Here is an 18,914-nt window from a genome sequence, read left to right on the forward strand (position 1 = left end):
GAGTTCTCTGGGTCATGCGATGTCCACGCTTGTGGTCCAGGAGCACCATCTCTGGCTGTGTCTGGCAGACATGAGGGACACCGACAAGGTTCGGTTCCTCAATTCCCCTGTGTCCCAGACCGGCCTCTTCGGTGACGCAGTCGAGAGCTTTGTCCAGCAGTTCTCGGCTGCCCAGAAGCAGACTGAGACGATCCGACACATCCTGCCCCGGCGGGCAGCTGCTGCCTCCACCCGCCAATGTGCATTGGCTCGTTTAGTTTACACTCAAAGTGGATTGGTCTATCGAAGCGATATCCCAATTCGTCGGTCACCGACGTGACGTCTCCGTTCCCTCCTTCAGGGAACGAGGGTTACCATACGTAACCGAGACGATCTGCTGACAATTAAAAAAAAAATGTATCCAATTGTTTTAGTATTCAATAGTATCCAATATTAATATATTATTTATGTAATCAATTAAACAATTGTAATCAATGAACAATTTTAAACTCATGTTTTTGAGATCGCACATTACTTTGAGTAGGGCTTTACCTCAGAAAAGATAAGGGAAAACTGCTTCCTGCTCTTTAACTGTTTGGCACGGTCTTTTCTCTCATCACTAGCCTAACTCAGTCTAGCACCGCGTCTTAACTAGAGCGGATCATTTGCATCCCATCACCGACGGTAGCTTTGCTGTTTTTGATTACACAGCTGGCCCCATTGGACTGATGCAACGTTTTCTGCTGGAAGCCTCACTGTTGTGTACGTCTTCTCTCATTTCCATCTCTTTTTCTCTCTAAATACAAAGATGATGGCGTTAAGCTTTGATGGTGACAGATGGAGTCAGGAGAACATATCAGGACTGACATGTTGCCATGGTTTCTGTTTGTAAATAAACGGGTGGGGATGTACGACAAAGTGAAAACAGTCTGAAACAGTGGGAATCCAAAGACACACACATACACACACAAATGTGTGAAACATCTCAAACATACGTACTTTAAATGCTCTCAGCTGACTTCAAATCCATTGTCATTCCCTCTGAATGAACAGGAACGCTGCGACTGAAAGTCTTTTGGCCCTAATTTTTTTTCCATTGTTTGATTTGTTTAAAAGGAGGACAGTGGAGACGGGGAGACTGGAAAAGAACTGAAACACTGTCATTTACTCTTTTTCAATGACAAAACACCTGAAAGACTCACAATAAGTAAAAGGAGGATCCTTGAAAGAGACCTTGAATCCATTAATGAAGATTAATGAAATGATGTGAATGGATGAATCAAAGCAGAGATTTTTTTCCCAGCGTTGTTCAGTGAATCCTGTGATCTCGGTTTCATTTTATACGTACAGTGTATTGAAAATGGTTACAGTACAATAGTCTCATGTATGAGATAAGAAGGCAAAGTGGATTCTGGGATAAGGGCTGAGCAACTTCATAAAAATATTATATGTCATAACTGAATGCATTTTTTTAAATTTAACATTTAAACAGATCTGCATTCTGTATATTTATTTATTATCCTGTTAATCAATTAACCCAAAAATTAATAAATACAATTAATTACGAGATATGCCAATTAATTAACTGCATATTAATATTAAAGAAAGCACATTATTGTGGCAGATAAATAAACCACTGAATATATTTTATAAAAATTACATTACATTAGTCAGTCAATTGTATGTGTTATTTCCATATAATTACACATTTGTCATTTGTTGCTAAACTGAGAGATATAATATGTATCGCTTTTTAGTAAACTTATTAAAAAGATGCAGTCAGTAATTAAAATTTTCCCAAGACAACAGCCCTTAAAATCCCCAAATCCTCTACTGTAGCATCAATCAGTGATACGCTCATGTCCCATTTGACTTTTGTTTTCCCCCCACGTGAGGGAAGCCAATTGGTAAATTCATCATCACTAAACTGTCACATTCACTGACATGACTCAACTTTGGCCATTTGGCCTCTGTCTCCTTTCCTGAGCGTGAAGAGAAAGGGAAAAAAGAAAGATATCGAACATGTGGCATTAATACGCCACCTTGCCTCCCCAGCAGCAGATAGGCAGATGGTGTGGGCAACATTGCATGCCACCGGCTTTCTGGGCTTGTTTGCATTTTAAAGTACATCAGTACCATATTGATGAATCGTATACACGGTGTCGGAGTGGCCGCTCTCGTTTGCTGTTGTATATTCATGCCCTACAGCTGCGGAGGGGATCTATTTCCCCTCCTCCACTATAAATATGGCCTCCAGTCACACTGAAGGTCAATCTTCATTTGCGTCTAATGGGAGAGAGTCAACTGTTTTCTAAATGAGATGTATGCATAGCAGAGACCTGTGGATAAAAAATAATAAAATCACCTTCCAGCTGCTTGCGTGAAAAAGTCAGGCAATTGAGTTACATTTAGGGGTATTTTTAGTCTAGCAATTATGCACTTCAGTAATGCATTAAACACATCTCTCATATTCATTTATCAACTAAAATGGATATGTCTATATGAAATGTCCTGAAGGTATGGATGTTATCAATAAACATTACAATTACAATATTTTCCTGCTCAATTAGTCTATCACAGCATAGACCAGTGGCTCTCGGCTGGTGGACTGTGACCCAAAAATGGTAAATTCGAAGATAGCAATGAAAGAACATATGCTACTAACCATATTATTGTTCATAAGTATGATAGCAAAAAAAGCTTTGCCAACTTTTAAGACAGTGTTATTAAAGGCAAAGGCTTTACATCCAATTAAACTTTTCAGAATTTAGGACAAATCGAACCTTCAACCACTGAAAAACAAACAAACAAATAAATAAATAAATAAATGTTGCCCTTTTTCAACAACACTACAAAAGGAAAAAGTAGATCCAACCCAGATTAGATTAAATATACATTCGTTTAGGATAAACATGGTATGTGACATGTTTTTGAGACAACATATAATTAGATATAATTAGATATAATAAATTAGACATAATAAAATAACAAATACTAATTAGGAAATATTTTATCATAGTAAGTAAATAAATAAACAAAATTTTGCCTTTTTTTCAACAACACCACAAAAGGAAAAAGGAGATACAACCCAGGCTAGATTAAATATTAGTTCATTTAGAATAAACATGGTTTGTGACAAGTTTTTGAGACAATATATAATTAGATATAATACAATTATAAATACTAATTATGAAATATTTGATCTAAATAATAAATAATAAATAAATAAACTGCAGTAAAACCAGTTGAGAAGAACTGCTACAAACTACAAGCATGCAAAAGCCAATTGTATGTTTATGGATCCTCCTCTATCTTATCATTCAATATTGTTCCAGAGAGATAGTTTGGTTCATTAGATCACAAATAACATCCATCGTAGGCTACAAGAGTGTTTCACTGTAACATCTAGATCAGAGTGCCCATCCACAAACTGTTCTTCACATCAGCTACAAGTCCACTCGTAGTGCCTGTGTATGTCTGAACATCACAAAGAGCAACCCACTCCTACCTCAATTAGCATTCATTAGTATGCAAAGCACCAATGGCAGATCGCAATGTTTCGACTTTTGAAAGTCACCTTTAAATTCAAACACTCGTGTCTGTTTTCTCACAGACACAAGGATCTCTTCAGCCATATATATATACAGCTGAGTCTGAGAGAGAACGAGCGGGCAGATGGGCGCAAGACGATGGCGTGAGGAGGGGACTTTGACAAATAAAGAATCGCATGGTACTGTCATACTGCGCACAAAACAGCAAATAATAGAGATGGGGTCTGATCGTAGCCCTTGGAGCAGCTGTCATATTAAATAATAATGAAGGATCTATTAATATGCAAAGGAACCAGCAGCAGACTGGCTTAACGCTGTCATGCCTCTGAATATTGTCAGAATGTTCATTATTAATTAACATGCGGGCTGCCCCATACCTGCTCAATGTCAGAACATTCCTATAACAAATAAGGAATGTATGTGCCTCCTTCCACTAGTAGTGTAATTAAATTAAGATCCGATTAACTTCACATCAGTACACAAAGAGTGACTTAGCCATGCTTATGATAAGCAAGTGCTTATCTACTGACTTAATGTTGCGGGATCCTAATAGAGACAGAGGCCAAATTTCACTCTATTTACCCAGTATATTTGCAGAAATGAGCTGAACACACACCCGGAGCAGTGGGCAGCCATTTTTGCTGGGAGGGGAGCAGTTGGGGGTTCAGTGCCTTGCTCAAGGGTCTCAAGGGTCTCACCTCAGTCGCGGTATTGAAGGTGGAAGAGAGCGCTGGTCATTTACTCCCCCCACCTACAATCCCTGCCAGTACCGAGACTCGAAACCACAACCTTTGGGTAACAAGTCTGACTCTCTAACCATTAGGCCACAACTGCCCCAAGAGTACAAATGCAGTCCCCCACTACCATAAATTATGCAGTCGAGATTCCCACATTTGGGGAATTCGCAGCAGTCAGCACGGCCGGCGTGCAATGGCCAAGTCTCGCCCTGAGTGAACCACCTTCTTGGTCATGGTGTCTCCCCTGCCAGGTAAGTATATAAAATAATAATAAAAAATGTCTTAACCCCAAACTTTTGAATGGAAGTGTAAACAATGTCAAATTATCCATTCTTGGTCCATTTCTTGATTCTTATTTCTGTCAAACCCAAAGCAACTGACCTGTAAGATTTATGCTACACATTTAGGGATATTTTTGGTGCATAATATTTGTTAACTATTAAGTCACCTGCTCAATATAACAGGAATCAACATGGAGCTGGAAATATCTCTATTCTAGCAGTTTAAGTATGGTGTTAAATGACATGCTATGGAAGTTCAAGCACAAAGGTCCTGAACATTTGCCAATATTACAATTACACCCCTTTATGATGAAGTTACATTAACAAAATAGCTAGGACCACTTCATGCTGTTTTTAACTGTTGTTTACATTTGCTCTCCCAATCCTAGCTGTCCAAGATCAGTGAAAGCCGAATGTAAGCAAATCTCACTGCATCTATTCATTGCATGCCGCTTTGTCAACCAAAGACCCTTACAAACTTGATTGTATAAAATGTTACTTTTCTTTAGAAGTTCCAACCAAAATTTCAAGATCAGAGCCTTTCTCATGGTTTAAAGGCCTGGATATCAAAGGGTTTTTGTCGTGGTTGCTGAGAACTAAAAAGAGTAGACTCTCATCCTGGGCTCTCATCCTGTACCACATGGCCTTTGAGTTCCTGATTCTAAACAAGACACTGATAGTCTGACCTCACTCAGATATGGAGGGGCAGCTGGATGCAGTTTCCCAAGCCGAATGGTTCACTAATGCCTCACCGGCATTGTTCAAGATTACCAGTTCTGTTGCCAAGCTGGAATTTCAATAGTTTCCCCTAAATTTCAAGTTTAGAGACAGAATGCTACACTTATATAGCAAAGAACATAAGAAAGAAAATTTGGCAATTAATACATTTCATTAGGTTTATGCTTAAATTGGATGCACTGTAAGTCACAGTGGATAAAGTCTCTGCCAAAATGCATGCATTTAAATGTAAAGTCATCATGAAGAGCTGCTTGTATAAAGACTCTGTGGTAGCTTGTTTTGTGACAGCAAGATAATTTGTTCTATAGGACAGAAAACACCATACATTGCAATGAAAAAATAACAAAAACAAACACATGGTACTTAGGTTTGAAAATGAGAACTATATGGCTTTGTGTTCAATAATTGCTCAAGAAACCACAAGAGAGACTTAACGAGAAGTTAACTGTACATTAACAAGGAGTGAACCATAACCTAATGACTGTGTGTTATTAAAAGATGGCAGAACAACCGAGAGCACGATATGTAAATCAGGACCATTTCTCGCAAAAGACTTCAAAGCCGCTACAATGAAAATCAGCCGTAAATAGAACAAAAGCATAAGCCTTGCTCCAGGCAAACTGAAAGCACAAACGGTTGTTGTTGATTCTTGTGGCGATAAGCTTACTTTAACATCACATCGGCCTATGTACATATAGCAGTGAAGTGGATTTAATCAGGCTAATTAAAATCCACTCAAGGCAGAATGCAGCATCTACTATAATAATCTGGAAGAGAACAACTCTCCACTCCAATTTATTCTGGAGCTGTGGTTGCACAGGGGGCTTGCTGGGAAGGGAGGGGGGTCGGCCAGGACAGTCAATGATTCTGGCTGGTAGTTTGGATGAGGGCTGTCAGATTTTGCAGCGTGCCATTTAACGGATGGGCAGCAGGCTGCTGCAAGAAAGGGCTGGGGCACGGGAGGAGGTCTGTGTGCATTACCTGTGGGGGGGATGATTCCCGGCGACATGAGGCCCGGCACCGAGTGTGGCATGATGTGAGGGTTCTCCGGCGATGTTATACTCTGGGTCCGTTTCGGAGGCCTCCCGGGTCTTGAGCTAAAACAGAAGTGAAGTGGTGGAAAGGGGGAGGTAGAGGGAAGTGGAGAAAGAAGGGGAGGGGTGAGAGACAGAGGTTGCCGTTAACATTCGGACCAGAACGCAATTCCATTCCGAAGAGCTAACATGTACTGTAAATAAATTCCTTTTCAAGGACAGTTGCTTTCTGCTGCTCGACATAATAGACTTCCATAACTAATTAGATTACACAGTGAATTCATTTCCTTTATTGAAGATCAACCACTTTTTGATGCATAATTCATAGCCCGTACCTCGTTACCTGCCCTTCTGTATTAATATCCCAACACTATTTGAATTACCTCGTTTGCATATGCTAAAATCCGGCCATGCGGCTTTCAGCCTGAAAATTACATGTTAACTTGTTATAATTATTGCAGTCAGGCCACTATTGATTTATGAGACTTTTAAAAAACCAAATATGTGTAGTTCTGGTAATGAATGATATTCTAAGGTTCTTCAGGAAATTAAAAGGCAATGGCTGCCTTAGGAAACGTTCTGCTTGCTTGATTTAATAGGAGTCATAGCTGGAAGCTGATATGACTGAGTGACTCAGACCTGTTGTGCGTTTATGATGGAAACTTTTATTACTTGAAATGAGTGACCAACATCACACAATGATTAATGACTCAACAAGCGCAAGTCCGACGGAGGAAAAAAAAAAAAACGCCCCTCCGAGCTGATTGTCAGATAATTTTGCACACATTCTGTTCTGTTCATCCATGTATTTTTTGGCAAAAACGGAATATTAAAATGGCCTTTACGTAAATATTTCTTCACAGAGAGTGTCCCAAATAAATCGGTGTTGTTGTTACCAAGGGCGCTGCAGCCACTAGGGACATCTCCCCTGATTTTTACCAAAAAAGGTGATTCCGTCCCAGCATTTTTTCAAACTAATTACATACTGGAAGCATTCAAAGTACGACAAGTTGCTCAACTGATACACACAAACTTATTATAGAGAGTTGTTTCAATAACAACCAAGCTAGTCACTGGCTACTGAGGCACAAGACCTTCCATTCACAGTTATATCAAATATTGTAACAATAAAGACCAGAACAATTAAACAAACAAACTGAATTTTAAATATGAAATTAACAGAAAGGATCATAACAAAAATGACATATAAATAAATAAACCCATAAATCTACAGTTCCCTTTCAGTCAGTCACGTTCGACGTTATGTCACTCGTGACTGACGAATTGGGATCTCGCCCGAGAGCCCAATCACCTTCGAGTGTTAACTAAACAAGCCAATGACAGTTGGCGTGCGTGTTTCGTCACGCGCACCCCGCCCCGCAGCGCGGGTATAAAAGGAGAGCGCGTGCAAACGCACATCAGCTTTTCGCTTCGGAGCCGAGCCTTCTCCCTAGCGAACCCTCGGCATGGATGCACTGGCATGCAGCTGGCCTCAGGGCCTACGCAAATATGCGTTTCCCCCAGTGAGCCTTCTCGCACAGACACTGTGCAAGGGCGTGACGAAACACGCACGCCAACTGTCATTGGCTTGTTTAGTTAACACTCGAAGGTGATTGGGCTCTCGGGCGAGATCCCAATTCGTCAGTCACGAGTGACGTAACGTCTCCGTTCCCTCCTTCAGGGAACGAGGGTTACACAAGTAACCTAGACGTTATATTTACATGACATGGTTTAATATTTTAGAATTAACAATTAAATGAGAAATAATTGTTCCTGCTTTTGGTTGTTACCAGAGAAAAGCTCATTTTCAGGGCATTGTCTATATTTCACAGCACTTGCGTTACAGTGGCATATCAGGACATGATTGAAAGAAGCCTTCATTAACTCAAGGTTTTGTTCCCTGCTTTTCCAGTGACTAAACAGGGCCTCATTTTCATGGCTAAAAGGAAAGCAGAAGAGTGCATTCACTACGACCCAAGGCCTTTTTAAAAGCTCACTTATTCCTGTACCACCAAAGTCTGTCATGTGCATCAGTTTAGTCCATTTACAGACTGGGCAGATGAGCTGCGTTTCATTGCGTTTTATCATGTTTTATCCCTGACAGGCATGAAATTGAAACGGAAATTCTTTACTTCGCACACTTAAAACAAAAGAGGCTATAAACTCCATGCTCAGAGTGTTAGCCATGAGAAAGAGCAGCACTCGATACAGTCAGGCCTGGGGCCATTCACACTGTAAGGAGTTTGAACCATATCAGCCTGTTCAGATGTGACAGAATCATTTCCACATCGCATCACGCAATGGAAATAGAGACATCATTTACTTCATATAAATGTTCCAGTAAGGGATTTAACTAAGTTATTGTAGATTCCTCTTTAGGAATCTTTGATATTAATTTTTACAGCGCCCCCTCTGTTCATAATTGGCATTGGCAATTTTCTGTTTGCAGAGGCGGACAGTAACTAGGTACATTTACTTGAATATTGTACTTTTTGAGTATCTGTACTTTACTTGAGTATTATTTTTTCTGGAAACTTATGACTCTACTTCACTACATTTGAAAGAGTCTGATGTATTCACGAGTCTTTTCAGGCATGTGGCAGGCCATAAATTAACTTTAGTTCTTTTAAAAGAATATTTCACTCAAAAATGATTCTGCCACCTTCATAAGTTTCTTTCACCCATAGGACATACAGTAAAATGTTACTTAGAGCAGAATGTTCAAGTTCTTTCTCTTACAATTAAAGTGAATAGGGACTGGGGCTGGTGGGTTTAAAAAAATATTTGCATATTCAAATCTGGCAAGTTGCAACAGGTCCCGAGACACATAAAAACAATGACATTTGGCATTATCAATGTAAAAACTGATGTAGCATGCCGTATTTGAACATATGTGAATGTGACGATTAAATAACCATTTAAACTTGCATCTTTTCCTTACATAAATCTATGGCTTCATCTATTGAAGCTTTTTGTCACTTTACAGACTCGGCATTCTGCTAAAATTCCTTAGTGCTGCACAGAAGAAGGAAAGTCTTGGAACGACATGAAGGTGGGTAAAGGATAATACAATTTTAATTTTGAATGAACTATCCCTTTAAATACAGCACTTTATCGGAGTTTGTCAAAGGAGAGCTAAAGAGACCCCAGCAAGAAACGATCACATGGCCGACCCACAGAACATCCTAAAATGAAATTCCTCTTCCTATAGAAACACCTCTTTGATCTTATGAGGGAGATTGCATGACAGTTTTGCTGTCATCACTTTGAATGTACTGAGCTGAATTATTTATGAAAGACCTCAATAGACGGCATGTGATGGTAAAAGCCTTCCTCCCTCCTCCCTCAACAATGCCAAAAGCAGAAAAAACTTGGACAAAAAAATGGGCAAAATGTCACATCAACTTTAGCTCCAGGAAGAGCAGGGGATTGTGAACAAAGCAGACGTTTAGCCTCTGAGCTGTGGTGGGATCTGCTTACAGAGTGTTAACACCATATCATATAGAGTGGAAGAGGAGACCGAGAATGGCTTTTTTATAAGGCTGTAGCAGCAATATTTTAACTTAAAATTAAATATTTAACAAGACAGTTTACCCAAAAATTAGAATTCTGCCATTGTTTACACACCCTTATGTCATTCCAAACCTGTATGACTTACTTTCTTCTGCTGAACAAAAAAGGTATAATATATGACAAAAAGCAGTATAGTAAGTTCCCTTTCAGTCGGTCACTCTCGACGTCACGTCGGATGACCGACGAATTGGGATCTCGCTTAGAGAGACCAATCCACTTCGAGTGTAAACTAAACGAGCCAATGCACATTGTTACAAAGTAAGTCCTTCAAAGTTTGCCCTGATCAAAACTGTTGTCTCATGACAGTAAGAGTTCTGACAGGGTTCTGAAAAACAAGTTGGAAACAAAGCTGAATAACATCAAGTGTTTGAAACTGAAATCCCCATCATGCGACAGCAATGAAGGTTTTCACTTAAAACAGGACGGCCTGTGCTCATATGTTCAAGAGGACACTGCAGTCATTTAGCTGAGATATGCATGAGCATTCGCTACTGTTTGTCGCTTCTGTAAACAGTGATTACGGGGCCACTGAGGACGAAGGGAGAACAAGAGCTGGACCTTCACAAAAGAACGAGTACAATTTGTCATGTGCTGGATGCTGAGTCCTTAAATAGCCAGGCACAAAAAGTCCTCAAAAGTAGGCTATTAGAGCACAACAATGGTTCATGAGATCCACTTGTGTCTGAGATATGCCCTGTCCACTCCAGTATACTGGATGTCACCACTACCAAACATAGTTACATCCTTTTTCCTTTCCTTTTCGCTTCTTTTTTTTTTGTAACTCTGAGATGTATTTCCACACAATGGGAGAAGCAAGGCTATCCGTGACGTTTTGCTGAGCACAATGCTGACAAATTCAAATAAACAAGATTTTCACCCCTAGAGGGAGAATGCAATGTTTGCTTGCATTAATTTATTAGATAAAGCTGAGTGGTTTGTATTACTCAGAAGGTAAACATTTGAAATTAACTGCAAAATGCAATGCAGATACAGCCAACCAGTTATTAAGGAAGAGGGTTACAGCCAGGGTGCAAATTATAAGGGGGTTTGAGGGGGTCTGACCCTCCAAATTAAGGTTTGACCCTCTAGCCTCAAAAGAAGTGGGGTAAAAGGTTTAAAATCTCTGAAATATTCTTAAACTAAACAGATTTAGTTCTACATATTACATAAAGCACATTTAAATACGTCAAAGTATAATGTTGAGGGGAAAAAATGTTAATTTTTACATTTTCTTGTGGCACCGCACCAAATGTTTGACATAAACCTCATTGTATAACATGGACTGTATATCACACTGGTTACAGTATGGAAGTTACAGAAGAAACACAGTGTTCTTGGAATTGAACTCTTATCTTCTAAGAGACATCTGTGGAAGGAAGCGTGAAATTCAAGATGGTCAACCTGGAAAATTCTGCTCCATTGCTTTTGCTTTCCAGCACAACAACCAAATATTCACCCAGCATTCTTTTTTTATTGCTGATTCCATAGTTAATAACAGATCCTGTCTCCCAACTTAGGAACTTTTATAGACAGCACTTGCCTGAAGCCAAAAAGTGGCAAATTTGTAACAAATGTAGGAATTCTCCTTTTGTTTTGCATTCATGGCGAAAAGAAAATAAGAGTGAACTTTCCCTGAACCATACTTCCTTTAATGGACTTGGTCCATGTTGACCCAGGAGTTCACACTGGAACATGATCTCCTCCGTCCCACCACACTGAAAAAGCAATCAGATTAAACCCACAAAATATATGGCCATCTCACTTCCACAACACAAGAGTCAGCAAATAACGGAATTCACCCTCCCTTGTATTGTTTCTTAATATCTGTTAGGAAACAATGTTGTAATATCTATCTATCTATATATATATATATATATATATATATATATATATATATATAATTATGTGTTAAATACCAATGTCCTGATATAACAAATATATATATATATATATAAATATATATATAATTATGTGTTAAATACCAATGTCCTGATATAACAAATAAAAACCTCTTAAAAATGCTTAAATACTGAATTAAAACTACTACCAAAAACATATATATTTTACAATCTTTTACTTTTTGTTGTTGTTGTTAACATTAAAAAAAAAAAAGACTGAGAACTAAAATTGCAATAATTTATCTCAAACTCATATCAAAAGACTAGTTTAAATAATTTTATCTCAGTAATAATCTAGAGTTTTGTGCACATAACAGGCATCATGAAAGCCAGTTTTAAAGGAAATCCGTGGCCAATATTATTGCTCCAATATTTACAGTATAGTTTGTATTATTGTGTACTAACATCTATTAAACTAATCTGTATACAGTCAGTTTGAGTTTCTTATCACAAGTTTAAAATCCAGTATTTCATTTTACATTTATAATATTTATTAAACACAGATTTGAGAAGTACAAAGAATATATTTGATCAGTATTTTTCAGACAGGTTTGTGGACGTCTGGACCTAATGGAGACACATTTCGGTGCCAGCTGATTAAACGTTATCCTGGAGTCAATGCATGTCTCGCTCAGGTTTACGGAAAGAACATTCCGTTTTGATTCGTCTCAAATGGAGCAATTAACCTTTCCCATCTTCTTCTTGTTTGTCATTTGGTAAGGTAAAGATGAAGATATTTATTCCATTTACTCGCAGTCAACCAAAAACAAGCAGACAAATCACAGCATCTCTGCTTCTGTAAATACAGACTCTTCCATAAGCCCTCCAATCAGGCCTTATAAAATATTAACCCAATGTCATTGCCCATTTTAAATCTCTCACCTAGAATTCCCTAATTGTTCCTTTTCTTTATCTCACCGAAGCAAAGTGTAAATAAATTAACAAAATAGCTTTTATCAGCCAGAATAACCTTTTAACTGAAGGATTATCACTGGTTTATTTTTCATTTCTTTTCATGCGATAGCAGCACATGCCTCATTGATTACTTTGCTGAGGTGGTGGCCAGCAGAGAAAACAAGGGCCTGATAACAAACCGAGGTCTCTGCACTAACAATAACACACTACCCTCAGATTAGGCCTCCTGACTTTGCAGCTTTACTCGGCTTGATTAGATGGAATGCTGGCAGGTAAAGCTCCTTCATTTTACTATGCAATCTTTGTGATGACTGACTGTAAGATCAAAGCATATAACTCTGGCCGATTGATCTTAGAAAGATATACAATTTAAACTACTGTACATTGAAAGAACACACTTGAAACTGAAACATGTCACTGGGCCAATACATTATACTGGATAATCTGAAAAGATGGATTCCAAAGATAAATGGCAGATTGAAAGTTTTTTAAGTGATAGTTCTTTCAAACATAAACATTCTTTTATTTTCTTAAGTTAAGATCAAAACAATACAAAACCAAACCAAACCAAAACTAATACAAAACAAAACGTAAACAAACCAAACTAAACACAGAAAAACAAAACAAAAATCCAAACTAAACAAAAACAAAAAAAGCAAACCAAACAAAAACAAAACAATACACAAACCAAGCATGAAAGTGGAACAAATCATTCTTTTAAGCTAGTTTTTTTCATTGAAATGGTTGTTTAGATTGGCAAATTAGACTCATCCAGTTCTTCAATTCAACTCAATGGTCAATTCAACTTTTGGTCTGTTTAGCAGACAAATATATCAAATTGCTTCAGAAGGCATGAAAAATGGGGATTGGTTTTATGGTGTTTTTTTGTTATTTTTTGTAATTTTTGGAACTTGACCGTCACTACAAACGTATATATACATTATCTACGGAAAAGAGGAGCATGAAATATATCCTTTTGTTTAATTTTTGGGTGAACTATCCTTTTAATGCTCAAAGACTGTTTTTAAAAAGCTCAGGACACACTATGGTCGCATTACGAATACGAAACACTAACATTCCCGCCTTTGCAAACCACTAAACATCTCTTTTATTCTGTACACAGACCACCAGCATCAACTTCCAACTTCTCTAGAAGTTTTCAACAAGGGTCGAAGGGAAGCAAAGTAGTGGATTGCAATGATACATGATATATAGCAACTGGAGTGGCTGTCTCAGTCACTTACACCTGCACATGAATGGAACACTAACTAGTCAGTTGGAGTGCCGCGATGACCCTGCTCTGCCTCATCAGCACTGCCTCAGATCTCTTTTTTATCTCTCTCTTTATTTGCATTGAACTGTTGTTGCTTTATCTCCACCAGCCCTCTCTCTCCCTCTCGCACCTGTCACCCTCAGCCAGGTAGACGCCTTATCAGATCAACATAGATGGATTATGTGCGAGCACTTCATATAAAGCGTTTTATAAGCAGGAACAGCTGCATCCGCTAGTAAACTGTGAACTTTTGTGAGGAACAATATATTAGATCAAATGCACATAATCAAAGGGAGCAGTTACCTTCAGCGGCCTACAAACAGTGGCCCTCTCCTCCCCAGGTGTGTTTTTCTGCCCAATCCTTCAACAGTCCTGTGGTGGGCGTAACATTTGGAGATCCAGAGAGCGCCCAGGTTATAAAAGTTGCCTTCCTGCTGTTTTTGTCTGATTAAAGAGTCACTGGGCAGGGCCATCAGATTGCGCCGCTGCAAAGGAACTCGTGTTCCTTCCTTGAGATTTATTTACATGGCTGTGGCCTCATGTAAAAGTATGCAGAACAACTGGTCATAAAACATGAAAATGTATGTGAACTCTTTGAATTTACCTGTCCACACAACATAAAAAAAAAAGTTGAGATCTTGATATTCACAAGAAAAGGTTAAAAATAGCTGACTTGGTGCACATCTCCAATCTTGTCTTATTGACTGGACCACAGGTTGTTTGACTTCAGTTAGATTTTAAGAACTCATTAGGATGGGGATTCACATATTTTTCCCAAACAAAAATGTGTGTGTGTTCAATTTGTTTGTTTAAGCATAAAGTGTTTGTCTATTTTTGAGACTAAATTGAATTTAAACCCTCACAATCTGTTGTAGTTGGCAAAAGCAGACATTATTCAGGCGTTTTAATTTTTTTTTTTTTTTAATTTGCCATATAATTTTAATATGCCATAAAAATCGTTCTTGACCTGCTGTTCACACTATGTCAGGGTGTGTACAATTTCTACAATTTTCTAAGTACTGACTGTGTATTTTTCAGGTGTGTAAGGGTTGTTTTTTATATTGTTGAAAAAAAAAAAACATTTTATGACCAGTTTATCCAAATTCCAAGTAAATTCACATTTGACTCCCTGGATTTTTTCCACTGTAATATTCTTGCATTTTTTCTGCAAATAACTTTTTTTTTTTGCTGTAGATCGCAACTGGAAATACAACATTATTTGAGATAACTTTATATTGGAGGGAGATCTTAGAGGGAAAAAAGATCTGAAAGCAAGATAAACTGCTGATTATTTTAATGCATCATTAATGACAAAAAACTTATTTCTTAATTGCATACTATAATTGTGAAGCTTAAAATTGTTTTGTATCAGTACTATTAGCACTAATAAGGAGCAGCAGGCCTGTACATCCTGGGAACTGATGTAGAATGCCTAATTGGTTGACTTTTCCGTGCCTAATGGACGATTCTCTTAATTAAAAAGACACTGCAGAAAATGTTATAGATCAGATACGGCAGAGAGAGGGAAAAAAATAAATGCAGTTAAAGAAATGTATTAAAAATAACAGTTCCAGGAAAAATAAAATGAGATGGCTAGATATGATTTCCATCGCAATATTTATTAATTTCAGTCCCTTTGGTTAACAAAACAGAGCTGCACTTATCTTCAGAACGGTGAGGAAATGCTGTCAGTGACCTCCCTTTACCATGCAGAACTGCGACACATATGAAACAAGTCTTCAAAACAAGGCTTTAAAAACTTACTAGTCAGGGTGCCTTTGAGGATATTTAATTAAAATCTAATCCTGCATTCATTAAGGCTCACATAAATTAAGCTGTCATTCATAAGATTTATGGATTCTCATTTGCATATTGCATACAATTCATCAATTACTCAAGTATGAAAGGAGCACATTTCCCTTGGAGCTGCCTGCTGCCCTGCCAGCATTTGAAATGAGAGGAAGAGCGATACTGTCAGGCATTCGAAACAAACTTTCCCCGCAATGTCTGCCTCTTGATTAATCTAATTTCCAAGGCATCCTATTACATGATCATAAACAGTCCAGCCGCAGTTTTCAATTATATGTTCTGTCCTAACCACTAACTTTGAATGGGAGATAGATGTAACGTAGGGCAAGTATCCAACCCCGGTCTCCTCCGCATCACATGCCTGTTTACTACGATCTTCGTAAATTAAAAAAAAGAGAGAGAAAGAGGTGTTTTACAGGCAGATGGAGTCGGGAGGGAGGGAGAAGGGGGAAATGCTGTAATTTTATTTGGTGGGATGTCAGACGAAAGGCTCGGGTTTAATAATAGCATATTTCCTGTCACATTTAAATCCGCCGTGCTTTCTGACAGAGGGAGGTTTCATCGAACACATTAAACGACTCCCTCTTCGAAGAGGCGCTCGGCCACTGTGGGAGAACGCCAGCGTGGAGGAAGTGCTTAAACCAAGCCGAGCGTGAATACTTCTAAGATAAAAGGTCAGGCGAAAACAAACAGATGACTTGCGAGGATGAATAGAATTAATTGAGTCATTAATATGCATGGCTAATAAAGCTCGAAAAAAATTCTACGTGGAGAATGAAATCATTGTCGACTATTCTCTCTTAATGGCCCATATTTTCAGCTCGAAGGGATCTGGGACGTGTACGTATCAATCTCGGTGAGGAGGAGGAAGGGGGTGTTTGACGAACAGGTTAGGATAACCTCAGCGGCAATTGTTAAAGTCAGACATAGCAAACAAAGCGTACTTGTTCTAGTGAGAATATTAATTCACAATTAATCCCAAATTCTGGCAGAGGAACAGACCAGTGCAGCAAGTGCAAGTCATCTTGAAGGGTACTTAATTGGTTCCCAATAGTAAAAGAGCTTGATAACAGAGATCAAGCCACAGTTTATTAATCCTTCCCATTGTCTTATGAAATTGTCGTCGAAAGTAACTTCAGATAGAGCCAATAGTTAAGACTTTAATGTGCTTTTAATATTAACAAGAGGAAGCAATTAAGAGGCCACAAAACAATAGCACTCAGACTGATGCATATTAATTCGGCAAATATGATTTCAGAATCAATACGATTAAGGCAGCATGCCATACGAACACGCTCGCCTACACTCACAAACACGCACACTTACAAATCTAGAGGCTTTTTTTCCCTTTAACAGAGAACATTTGTCCCACATTACATGATGTTTCATAAACATCCATGTTTTGCATTACATGCATTTAAATTAGCAAATGACAGCGCAAACACAGTATTTCTGTTCATTCTTTGACATTTCCGTCGCCCACTGCCTTTCCAAAGTCATTAATTCAGTCGGCCGCAACTAAAACAGGCCATGATGATAATTATAATGTGAGCAAATATCTGATATTGAGCAAGACGTAGGATGTGAGGTCTGTACCCTCTCAGGGACAAACAAACTTAACGTCAGGACTAAACAGGAAGTCCTTAATGATTAACATTAATTGGACTGTGGAATCGGAATCCTGTGTGAAACATTAAACAAAAATTATCCACTGTTTATACTCTTTCTGCTTTCTTAATAATTAATGAAATGTAAATATTCCAGGGAGTCCAGAAGTGAGCTGTGGTGGGAGAGGAAGAGCGATGTTTACACAATGGCACAGCGAGTCTGCGTGGCAGAGACGGGGGTTGCGATCCGCCCTGTCCTCCTCCTCCTCCTCCTCCTCCTCCTCGTCTTTGTGTGCTTTTAGATACTGTTTATGCAGAACGAATCATCCTCTGTGACTCCCGGATCCTGATCAATTGCATTTGAATGCAGTTTACTGTGAAAACACAACAATCAACCCTACAGAAATGGTCCCTGCAAAAAGAATCCCTCGATTTGTCCCTGCTAAAAAGAAATCAAGAACCGGCTGCTAAATGCATGTCAGCCGCATCCGTCTGCATCTCTTTGATCCTTCAGGACGAATCACGAATGCGTGTGGAGTGCAAACAACCAGAACCTTTTAAGACAGTTGGAGGGAAAAGCACCCCACCCAGACAGGAGACAAATCAAATGTGGCACGTACAAGTTTACTTTCATCCTCTCTGTCTGATTGCCATCAACTGCCAAATGTGGCGTAATGGCAGCGAGGCAAGGCCCGCGTCGTTAAACCCACAGAATGACAATTACTTCAGACAAGCTTTATCAGGGCCCATGACCCAGCCTCCACAATGCTAACTAAATCACTCGCTCTATTCCTGGAAGCTTGCGATTCCATTAAAAAGCTTCATGAGGAGGTAAGAAAAGTCCATTTAGGCTCAGTGTGAGAGCAAATAGTCCGAGTCAGCACATCGTGCGAAGTCTTCACACCACTTGATGATGTAATTCTTAATGCATGGCCCTGGTCCACATAAATCTTAAGCGAGACATCACCTGAGATTTTTTCTGTCCCACTCTGCTATCTCTCTCTCAGTTTTATGATGAATTGTTTGCAACATCTCTGCGACTAAAGCCTTCAAACCTCTTCAAACCACTGCCTCTAATAACTCGTCGCTACGAGGGGGGAGCATGACAGAATGATGAATATCACAACAGACAGCTCCAATATGGTAAAATTTTAGCAGATCAATATCGCACTGCAATATAAGAAAAAGCAGCAGATATTAGTCTACACAGTGTATTACAGATGAGGAACATCTATGCTCTCTACTCTCGTGCCAGGCCCTCGCAGATATTTCATGCACGTCTTGTACTCCGCGCCTCACATATTCATGGACATCCGTGGAAACTAATCACTCTGTGGGTCGAATGGGCATCTGCTAAGAATTAGCATGATGCGCTAACGTTTTAAGTGACTTCCGTGGACAAGGTGTAAGAATCTATAGTCTGCCCCGACCCAGATTCCACTCCACAATATGTTTGATCATGCTCATTTCCCAAAATGGCTTAATTATTATAGAGAAGAAGAAAGTCAACAGTTATGTT

The 18,914-nt window shown here is 38.9% G+C and overlaps 1 protein-coding gene across 1 annotated transcript in view; it reads right to left on the reverse strand.

Annotated features, from left to right (window-relative positions):
- LOC107745688 (dachshund homolog 1-like) overlaps window positions 1-6,379 on the reverse strand; it is a gene marked incomplete at its 3' end in the record, with an annotated part of 25,859 nt that extends 19,480 nt beyond the window's left edge. Inside the window, exon 1 of the mRNA XM_016559609.1 lies at window positions 6,268-6,379. Coding sequence (XP_016415095.1) covers window positions 6,268-6,319 — 52 coding nt within the window. The remainder of the gene's footprint in view (window positions 1-6,267) is intronic.
- Between the last annotated feature and the right edge of the window lie 12,535 nt (window positions 6,380-18,914).

This window comes from Sinocyclocheilus rhinocerous, unplaced genomic scaffold (genome assembly GCF_001515625.1).
Source record: "Sinocyclocheilus rhinocerous isolate Xijiao unplaced genomic scaffold, SAMN03320098_v1.1 scaffold2303, whole genome shotgun sequence".
In the NCBI taxonomy this organism is placed as follows: Eukaryota; Metazoa; Chordata; class Actinopteri; order Cypriniformes; family Cyprinidae; genus Sinocyclocheilus; species Sinocyclocheilus rhinocerous.